Source organism: Urtica dioica, chromosome 9 (genome assembly GCF_054948205.1).
Source record: "Urtica dioica subsp. dioica isolate 48M chromosome 9, U.dioica_male_clone48M_v1_H2, whole genome shotgun sequence".
Classification (NCBI taxonomy): domain Eukaryota; kingdom Viridiplantae; phylum Streptophyta; class Magnoliopsida; order Rosales; family Urticaceae; genus Urtica; species Urtica dioica.
This window is the reverse complement of record NC_142764.1, coordinates 26,842,746-26,854,194: the sequence shown is the minus strand read 5'-3', so window position 1 is coordinate 26,854,194 and position 11,449 is coordinate 26,842,746. Positions and strand designations below refer to the sequence as shown.

Sequence of the window (11,449 nt, the reverse complement as noted above, 5' to 3'; positions counted from 1 at the left end):
AGATTTGGTTCTAATATCATGTAGTTCTACTTAAATTAATTAGCAATAATATGAATGAAATGTGATCTTTATAACGAATATATAAAACTATAAGTCACACATTTTCAATCGATGTGGGTTGACTTTCTCATAATCACTTGTCACGCGCTGACACTAAATATGAACTTAGAAAGTGAAATATATTCACAAAATTCCTGTAGAAATATCGTACTAATTTCAAATATATACCTTTATTTTAAATGAGACTTTGGAAGCACCACGAACATTAAAGAAGGCCTTGTAGTTGGGATGTAACGTATCATATATATACCCCACAAGAGTTTTCTAGACGAAAATAAAATTAAAAATAAATTACAATTCTACTCTATAATATTTCAAAGAATATTTTTGACCTAACGCTATACAATTGGGGAGCTTAGGGATTGGTTAAAAATAGAGTTTTTTTTTAATAGATAAATGGAATTGATTATACCTAGCTTGTACATATCTTGTACTCCTTTCAACTTGCCATGACTAAAATTGTTAAATTTGGAGAAAACGAAATTCATCAACATGATTGGCTCAAACTCATCAAGGCCTCGGTTGAAGTAATATTTCGAGGTCTTTTGATAATAATATTAGGTTGAAAAATTCGTAATTTTTTTTTTTTTTTAATAAAAATAATCTTAATCTTTGAGTTATATTTTGCTGAATTTAAAATTTTGAGATCCAATCCAATCGAGAGCTTTAAACACCAACTTTGCTTACCTATAGCAACGGCGGGCTCTGTCCATCAACTAAAGATTCTTAACCTTTTTTTTATTATTATTTTCTTTTGTTAATTTTTTTTGTATTGCATCAGATTGATTCTTAACAATAGTTTTAGAGAAACATATACTATATATATCTCTTTTTATATATACTCGATAAAGAACAATATTTGTCATGTACAAATACAAGGATGTTCACGCGCTATTCAGTTATTTGTTCGTTGAAAGGTATATGTAATTGCTAAGTCAGTCATGCCTCTGTGTAGGCATAATATGTTATTGATGGTGGTGTTAGGCTAACACTCATTATTTTTAGTTTGTTCATTAATTTTACACTACGTTGGATAATTATCTCTCTCTCTCTCTCTCTCTCTCTCTTGTTGGCTGGTCCATTTGTCCGTTAAAGTTTTTATTTTGTCGTTTTTTGTTTTGTGTTCCTCCCCAACAAAATTGATCACTTGTATTTTCAACAAAAAAATTGCACATTAAAATAATATATCTAGTTTTTAATCTACATATTAATTAAACCATTATATGTTTTACTTTTATAAAGTAATACATGTTAAAAAAATCCATTATTATCTTATTTCATATATATATAAAAAAAAAAGTTGAATTTGAGCATCTTGCTAAAACACACATTAAAAACTAGTTATAAATTTGTAACATGCAATTTTTTTGTTGGAAAAATGTATTATTTTTTATTGCACAAGAGCGCTATCAGAGCTGAGGATGTAGTATTGCTCGTCGATGACGAAGGTGGCCAAGATTAATTTTGCGCCATGCAAGATAGAAGCTGATGCCAATATTTTAGAAGGCAGAGCGATTCAAATATCGAAAAAGAAACAAAATCAAACAAAAAGCTCTTCCCCTATATCGAAAATTAGAGACTTAGAGGAACGTGGCGGCTTGAGAGTTTTTTTTTTTTTTTTTTTTTCAGAGAGAAAATACTCGAATTTTTTCAACTCATTGTTTTAAATTTAAGAAATTTATCAAATAGATACAAATGTCAAAGATAGTTTTAAGTAGGAAGTTGAACTAGTCGCTCTATATGTAAAAAAAAAAAAAAAAAAAAAAAAATCTCTCTTTTTTATTTATATTATATATATAGTGTGTTTGTGTGCTACACAATTTTCAATGGATGTCTTAGGTCATGGTAGATGTCGATTTGATCTACAAACAAATGAGCATCTTTGTGTGGTTGGCATCGATTAGATTGTGTACCAATTGGTAAGTACATATATAAATTTGTACCTAAATTAATCCACCTAATAAAGCATAACGGTGATGGAAAAATTCGCACAAAAAAGTGAATGTTCCATCAATGTTTGTTTCTTTTAAAAATGTTCATATGTATACATCCCCTTGTGCCAATTAAATTCACATCTTCTCTTCTTAGGCACGCTTGAAAATAAGAACGACAACAAAGACCAAAAACCAAAAAGAATTTAATAATAATAATAATAAAAAAGAAACGAAAACATGGGACCATTAAGGGAAAGGAATGAGATTTTGACCATCGAATGCCTAGTTTAGCCATTTCTTCTTTGTATGAGGTATTTGGTGTTGTAAATTCAAATCCCACGCATACAAATTTGTGAAGTTTAAAGGGTATTTTTGTATTTCTGTTTCATCGTATAATACATTTGAGTACGTATCTTAGTGTTCAGTTCTAGAGACTAATAATTCTACTGTCCCTTGCTTGAAACGAATTTAGTAAATGCCTACGTATGGGATTTTAATTATAATTCGATTTCCCAGATGGGGATTCCCTTGTATATTATTTATTTGTCGTGTAGTGGGCATGAAAAGGGCACATTAATTGTTTCATCCCTCTCTTATTATTGGTGTAAAATATATGTTTATTATTATTATTTATCTTAGTAATATAAAATTAAAGGGAACATTAAAACTTGGGTTCTCAACCCCAAGGCATGACAATATCATCCTTATAAATTACAGTCAACACGTTGCGGATCCATAGTAGTGCACACAATCTAGCCCTTGAGAAAAACTAATTAAAAAACTTGGACGAGTAATTAATTGGTGTTATTTTTTTTATATTTTATTTTGTTCGTTTCGTGTTAAACAATTCTTGACTTGATCTCGGAAGAAGCAAAACTAGCGTTTCTTCGATTATCAGAAAAAAGGGGAAAAAGAAAGAAAGAATCAAAGCTAGTACGTATGTATGTGACTCGTGAGTATGAAAGTAGTTCTATGATATAAAAATAAATCTCTCGCTCATACGATGTGTAAATGGGCAAAGAACAACAAATTTGGTTTTGGTAATCTTTCACTTCAGGATCTTTTACCTGTTGTGGAAGTGATTGCCCGTTAATGATATTTACCATCTTTTCAATAATTAAAAAAAAACTAAAAATAAATGGGGCCCAAAAAAATATATAACTCATATTTAAGGATGACACATCGCCGATGATAGCGCTATTGTGCTTATGAAGATCAATTCTCTTATTATTATTTATTATGTGGTGGAGTACAAAATGCTCTATAGAAAGAACCACAGAATTCAGTTATGCATAACCCTTTATCATATGCATATCACTTTATTTTCATCTTAAAATTCTATTTTTAACGTTAAAAATATATTCATCATTTATCTATTATTTAAACCATTTGTAAATTATATATCACCATTTAGTCACGTATATTTAGCATTATATAACATAAAGCATTATATACCATTTATAAAATCAAATACTGATACAAGATATTACATATCCCAACGAATAACATGTTACGTAAAGTAGTGTACATAAATTAATTTTTATATCACAAATTATAACTAATATTATATAAAATAATATGCAAATTATTTTGTTGTAAAGTAAAATAATTATAAATTAAACACGAATATTACCATTTCAATATCATTTTACTAAAATCAACCATAAAATAAACATTTACGGATGTATTAATAAATGAGTTGTGAAAAATTTATAATACCTTTAATAAAATCGTTCCGAAATTCAAGATTTTGTAATTAATTTTAGTCACGAATTTTCTAATTTTACATGCACTCGATTTTAATGAGAACTCCTTATTTATTCATTTCAAATGAATATTACCTAACTTGTTTAGACTGGATGGCGGAAAAACGATTATCGGAGAATAATATTATTCATAATCATCATCAATAAAATTCGTGATCATGTATCTTTCACAGTCATATTTTTTTTTGTCTCACCTCGTAAAAAAATTTAGCTCGAAATTTGATTTTAATGTAACATTTAATGGATAATATGTACATCCATGTGTACTCCATTCCATCCACAAAGGTAGGCATATTTTCGACGAATAAAATTGTTCAAATTATCTTCTTGATATATATTAATTCAGAATTTGCAGTTTATAAACTAAATCCATTTGGTACAAGTACTGTATATATGTGTACGGAGTCCCGTATATATTACATATTAATAAAACTAAAAATATAAATAGTTTTCACACGTCTCAAAATCATATCCATGATAAAGTATCTGCACTAACACATGTCACAACGTGCGGTTCTGTTTCTCTTTCTTTTCCTTTTCATATTTTTTTTATTTATTATTATCGTAATTAATTTGGTATGATTAAAGGGTGGTGTTTTTCTTGGATCTGTTTTTCGTTTTCCTATTATTAATAGCACATGAATATGAATAATGATACATGATACCTAGTTGGAATACAATCTGTAATATTATAATATGCCAGAAGGCACGATAAAGGGTTGGTTCAGCAAAAATTAACTTGGGGACCTATGTGTATACGCTCAAAATTAGAGATTGGAGTTTAAAATTATAATGGATTTTGTTTTGTCTGTTTTTTCTTAGGTTTTTTTTAAAGATTTGTGTGCATTTCAACCAATTTATCAACAAAAAATTTAGATAACTAACCAATTTAAATGTTTGAGATTGTTATATAGTCAATATTTAAAATATTTGGTAAATAACCACAAACATGATGTTATTGACTTACCATTTCGTTAAAATAATAAAATAAAGTATTTACGTCAATTTAAGCGTATAAATAAATAAATGTGATTATTTAATAAATATTTATTAAATTTTAGTTAAATAATAATCTCAAAATGTAAATATAGACCGGTACTACCGCTTAGTGCCATTTCCGACGCTCATGATGAATATCCACAAACAGCTTATCATATTATAATAAAACATATGCCTATGAAACCATAGAATATTGGACTATGCACGGTTCTCTTAAAGAAAACAATACCATCCACTTATAATATTATCATACACATGGTTAGTAATCTTTGCCTGTATGCAATATCAAATCATAATAATAAGTGGGTGTAGAACATATGAACACTAATAATTGAACTTAACGACACTAATATTATTATAAAAGTAGAGAACAATAATAGAGAATATATATTATAACAGGACAATCAATAATGACACATCTTTGAGCGAGTCGGTAGGCTATTTGGGCCCTGTAATGTTTTTGGGCCTAAAATATGACCCAATCTTTTACTTGTATGCCCAAGAAGTTGACCCCACCATTATTTAAAAAAAAAAAAAAAAAAAAAAAACTTGTTGAAATTAGCCCTACCTGTCCACCCATATCTTTTCACATAGTTTCCTCGTCTTAAAGCAATGTTTAATTCTAATTTATGCGTCATATGATTTAGGGCACTGTAGCGAAATAGCCAAAATGAAACTATGAAATTTGTTTTTAGCCTATGTTTCACAACTTTTAGGGAAATAGCCAACAGACTTATGTGGCAATAATTAAGGTCTGATTTACCCTTATTTATTAACAAATTCGTCATTTTCTCTTTCCTACTCTTTTTTTTACATAAAAACTTCAAAAAACCATATCTATCTCATATGAACTCGAAATTGAATGATTTCAAATCCTATGGATTCGTGACGCCGAGATCTTCAAAAATAGATCCATTGTGTATGATGAAAAATCATGTTTAATACCATAGATGTAGAAAAATCATGTTATTACCTTAAATATGGAAATAACTGAAAATTTTTGAAATTATAAAAAAAAATGGAAACGTAACTATGATGCATTAAACATAATTTTTCATCAAACACAATGGGTCTATTTTTGAAGATCTCGACGCCACGAATTTGTAGGATCTGAAATCACTCAATTTCGAGTTCGTATGAGAAAGATACGAATTTTTGAAGTTTTGATGCAAAAAAAAATAGGAGAGAGAAAGTGACGAATTTGTTAATAAATAAGGGCAAATCAGACCTTAATTATTGCCACATAAGCCATTTGGCTATATCCCTAAAAATTGTCAAACATAGGCTAGATCCAAAATCACATGTTTAAAGTGGCCTAATTACTTACAAATCTCTATGATTTATGTTAACTTTTCATTTATTTATTTATTAATTTTTTTTTTTTTGCATCCAATCTAAGCAAAGGAACTTCAATTACAATTTAGCAAAAAAAATGAAGTCTTTCTCCCTACTTCGGTCTATTAATTATAGTAATAGAAGTTCTTTAAAGCTTAGAATGACTTTAGCAATTAAAAATTAATTTTTTTTTAAATAGCTGCTGGTAATTACAAATCGTACCCAAGAACCTAAACCTATGGCTATTATTAGGTTCCCAATTACATAAATATGGCATGCGATTCATGCAAAAAAAAAAAAAAAAAGAGTATAGGATCAAGACTTTTAAAATAAAAATAATTACATCTTCAAGTAATTAGCGATTTTTCCATAAATGATAAATACGCCAACTTTATTATTCCTCATATTCAGAAATGAAAATTTCGTGATACAAGGACCCAGGTCAAGCTGGCTTATCGGTTCGGAAGCAAACAGAAGGAATGACTTCCGGGTCATCTTTATGCTCATTGGAAATTTCCGAGTTCCGATAACACGGAAATGGCAGCCACAGTTCCGATATGTGTTGGAAATGGCAGTGGGTGTGCGGAAATGGGTATACCGATAGTAGCCATGAGAGGTTGTGGACTGTTTGCGTTGAGGGGTTATGCAGAGAGAGAGAGAGAGAGTTTGGACTGAGGGTCACTAAGCTTATTAAATACAATTGTTTGGTTTTGGCAGTGATGTGTAGTGAAGACCAAAATATAATTCATGTACGTATAGCTTATAATAAGACCAAAATAGTCTTAATATTTGTATAGACTTTTTTTTTATTTTATTAATTTGTTTAATATTTAACTAGTTTTTACCCACCATTTTTATATTCTTCTTATTTTTTACAATTTTTAACTTTTTTATTTTACATATTAGTAGCTTCTTTTAAAATTGTAACAGTTTAGTCCATTTAATTTACCATTTAAATTTGATTTTTTATTTTTTTTAATTACTTAATGGAAGTTAACGGAAATCCATATTTCCATTAAACTTAACGGAAATTCCATTTCCAATAACCAATTGAAGGTACCAATTTGCCTAATGGAAATGCCATTTCCAATAAGCAATGGAATGTAGCTTATTGGAAATGGAATTTCCATTACCTTCCAATAGCCAGGTTGAGACTCAAGCTGGCTTATCGGTTCGGAAGCAAACGGAAGGAATGACTTCCGGGTCATCTTTATACTCATTGGAAATTTCCGAGTTCCGATAACACGGAAATGGTAGCCACAGTTCCGATATGTGTTGGAAATGGCAGTGGGTGTGCGGAAATGGGTATACCGATAGTAGCCATGAGAGGTTGTGGACTGTTTGCGTTGAGGGGTTATGCAGAGAGAGAGAGAGAGAGTTTGGACTGAGGGTCACTAAGCTTATTAAATACAATTGTTTGGTTTTGGCAGTGATGTGTAGTGGAGACCAAAATATAATTCATGTACGTATAGCTTATAATAAGACCAAAATAGTCTTAATATTTGTATAGACTTTTTTATTTTTATTTTTTATTAATTTGTTTAATATTTAACTAGTTTTTACCCACCATTTTTATATTCTTCTTATTTTTTACAATTTTTAACTTTTTTATTTTACATATTAGTAGCTTCTTTTAAAATTTTAACAGTTTAGTCCCTTTAATTTACCATTTAAATTTGATTTTTTTATTTTTTTAATTACTTAATGAAAGTTAACGGAAATCCATATTTTCATTAAACTTAACGGAAATTCCATTTCCAATAACCAATGGAATGCACCAATTTGCCTAATGGAAATGTCATTTCCAATAAGCCATGGAAGGTAGCTTATTGGAAATGGAATTTTCATTACCTTCCAATAGTCAGGTTGAGTTGAGACCCAGGTTACTAATTCTGGAACGGTATAGTACTTTTATTTTTATTATATATATATAAAATATATGGTTACAAATATCAAAACTGGAGTATTTACTTTCAGTAGATGCGTATACAATGATTAAAATGATTTTGTTTTCTTTCCCTCATTGCACTTACTGCACTTGGAAGTTAGAAAGAGATTCTTTATTAGCAAGAAAATAAAAGATAATTATTTTTGAGAAAGTGCTGGTTGTCATTAGATTAAATAGAAATGTAAACGAAAACAGATTCAAATACGTGTCAATATTATTATTTTCCATCAAACAAAAATATATATTTGGAAACATGATTTTTTTTGTTACAATAAAAACCAATTAATGATAAGCTTGGTGATAAAGGAAGTGTCACAGTCCATAAACAACATGGACATGGAATCCGTGAATATTATATTAGCCTTTCTTTCGTAAATAGTAGTTGGTTTTTTATTTTTTATTTAATTTTTATCTAAATTGGAAATCATATATCGGTTGCGTTCGGTAGCCACATTGTATCAGCAATCAAGCATACACAAAATTAAATAAAAAATAAATAAAAATCATGCATTACAACTTACAAGGTAAACAAACTTTAGAGTGAATAGAATATTAGAATTAAGGACCCCAAATATTGACAATTAAGGTAATGTACAAAATTATCCAATAATAATATTTTTTTTACAGAGAGAGAGAATATAATACCCTCCGTCCGTTATAAATATTTTTCCTGACCCTATTTCCTCTCTCTCTCTCTCTTTGCTTCGTTCTGCATCTTTACAAAAAGAAGAGAAGAGAAGAGAAAGGAAAGAAAAAAAAAATCTATTGCATTTTTAGGGTTCTCTCTCATCTATTTTTTTTTTTTTTTTTTTTTTTGTGGTAGCAAGCGAAAAACACCTCATCCATTTTCTCTTCATCTTATTAATCTTCTCCTCTCATCATCACGAGATCTGAATATACTAAGCGATCAATCTTTTTCGTCTCTGAATTTGCGGTGTTGTTGGGTTCTCTCTCTAAATTAGGCAACAATGGCTTCTCTGAGAGCAGATCTGATGTCTAGGGTTTACCCTGAGCCGGTGGCGGAGGACCACTTCGACCCTGAGCCGGCGGCGGAGGACCACTTCGACCGCCTCCCGGATTCCGTCCTCCTCCTCGTCTTCAACAGGATCGGCGACGTCAAGGCTCTCGGCCGCTGCTGCGTCGTATCGCGTCGCTTCCACGCGCTCATCCCGCAGGTCGAGAACGTCCTCGTCCGCGTCGACTGTGTCATCTCCGACGAAGACTCCGCCGCCGCCTCCTCCGTCTCCGACAAGTCCCGCTCCGGCGCCGGATCCTTCTCCACGATCTTCCGCATCGTCTTCGGCAACATCGTCAAGCCTCTACAAGCCCTAGGTCAATTCCTCGGTCCAAAGCGATCTTCGTCTTCCTCCTCCACCTCCTCCGCCGCCGCCTGGTCCTCCGGCGGATCGCTCGCCGTCGGCTCCAGAGACGCGGAAGACGGAGAATTCGACCAGGCCGGAGTGACTCACCACTCTCCGACACAGGTCCTGAAGAACTTCAACGAGATTCGGCTTCTCCAGATCGAGCTTCCGAGCGGAGAGCTCGGAATAGACGACGGCGTGCTTCTGAAGTGGAAGGCAGACTTCGGCTCCACCTTAGACAGCTGCGTTATCCTCGGCGCGTCGTCGGTGGTCCAGCCTGGCCAGTCTCCGGCGGAAACGAAATCATCGGACGAAAATCCAGCCGCAGCGGACAACGGAAGCATCCCGGACTCTTTCTACACCAACGGAGGTCTGAAGCTGAGAGTTGTCTGGACGATAAGCTCGCTGATCGCAGCTTCGGCGAGGCATTACCTTCTCCAGCCGATAATCTCGGAGCACAAGACTCTGGACAGCCTGGTTCTCACCGACGCCGATGGTCAGGGCGTTCTGTGCATGAACAGAGATCAGCTTGAGGAGCTGAGAGTGAAGCCTCTTTCGGCTTCGTCAGCGTCGAAGAGGACTCTAGTTCCGGCTCTCAACATGCGTCTCTGGTACGCCCCGCGCCTCGAGCTCCCCGGCGGCGTCGTTCTCAACGGCGCTACCTTGGTCGCAATCCGGCCAACTGAGCAGTCCGCCGCGAAGAAGGAAGTTTCCGACGGATCGTGGGTCGCTTCTGCTTTCGATGGACCGTTCGGGACCGCCGCCAAGATGTTGGTTAAGCGCAGGACTTATTGCCTCGAGATGAATTCCTTTTGATCTCGATTTTGCTTCAGGTGAAACTTCGATTCGGTATATTGCAAATTATGACCTCTTTGTATCTAAAATCTTATATGGATTTGGAAGGATCAGAGTTTGCATCGCTGAAAATGCCTGTGTTATCGATTCCTTGCTTGTGCTGCGTGAAAAATGCTGTTCAGTTTTTAACTTTGTTTGTCCTCTAGTTTGATTTCTTTTTCATTTTTCTTTTTTTGTTAGGTGAAGCAAAGAGATAAGGGAAAAGTTGCTTTATTTCTGGAACGGCAGAGAAGAACCCCCACATACACATTCACACACACACAACAGTTTTGTCCTTGTCCGGCGAGACTTGAAGATATATAAAATCCTTGATTTGGACTCTTCACATACACACGTAAACAAAAGAAGCCCATTATCCTTATCTTCGCGTATGTTGAGTTGAGTTTTTCATGCGTTGCAAGATCAAATTGCATTATGATCTCAACGGAAGAACCGTGAGAGAGAGAGAGAGAGAGAGATGAAAATGCATCTGCTGGTTGTTTTTATTTCAGGCACATGCTTTGTTAGAGTTCACAAAATCGACTCTTTGGTTGATCATCTTTGTTAAGAGCTTGAAAGTTGTAGTTACTTGTTTCTTCATTTCTATATCTCGGTATGTGAATATTCTGCTGGGCATGGCTATGCTTGCTTTATGTGAAATATGCTCAAGTCTATGTCAGCAATGGAGTTATAAGAAAAGAAGAAGAAAAAATAAATAAAGAGTTTTCACATTCGCTGCCTCTGTTGAAGCATATGTATTTTTGCCTATTTTGCACTGCATAGTTATAAGGCAAAGAGAATGACCTACTGTCAAACCCCAAATAGAATGCAGCGTTGTATTTAAAGAATCCATAAATAATCGAAAGTGACATTGAAAAGGGTAATATTTATACTCCACTAACAAGAGGTATGTATATTAGCGAATTTGACTAAGTTATTCAATGCAGTGATTGAGTTATTTAAACAACTATTTTGTTTTTTTTAATTGAACACATAAAACAATATAAAGTTGTGGTTAGGGGATGTATTAATCATTGATTCAATCAGATTTAGCAAAAGTGAAATTTCTTTTTTTCATCATATTGAGATACAGAGAAACAAGTAACGACTCTTTTTCGTACTCCAAGATTATGTCCGTCCTAAAATGTATAAGGAATGTAGTTGTATAAACCAGTTCATGTGATTGCATTTAACAAGAGAAACAAGCATGTG

General features: G+C 33.0%; 1 protein-coding gene across 1 annotated transcript; it reads left to right on the top strand.

Annotated features, from left to right (window-relative positions):
- The first annotated feature begins 8,693 nt into the window (after positions 1–8,693).
- LOC149386346 (F-box protein At4g18380-like) lies at positions 8,694–10,991 on the top strand. The gene is made up of 2 exons (XM_089625846.1): positions 8,694–10,236; positions 10,439–10,991. Exon 1 carries the CDS (start codon positions 9,011–9,013, stop codon positions 10,217–10,219), a length of 1,209 nt encoding a protein of 402 aa, XP_089481972.1. The 5' UTR covers positions 8,694–9,010; the 3' UTR covers positions 10,220–10,236; positions 10,439–10,991.
- The last annotated feature ends 458 nt before the right edge of the window (positions 10,992–11,449 follow it).

Coding starts and splice junctions, on each gene's coding strand:
- LOC149386346 (XM_089625846.1), top strand. CDS start 9,011: ATGGCTTCTCTGAGAGCAGATCTGATGTCTAGGGTTTACCCTGAGCCG.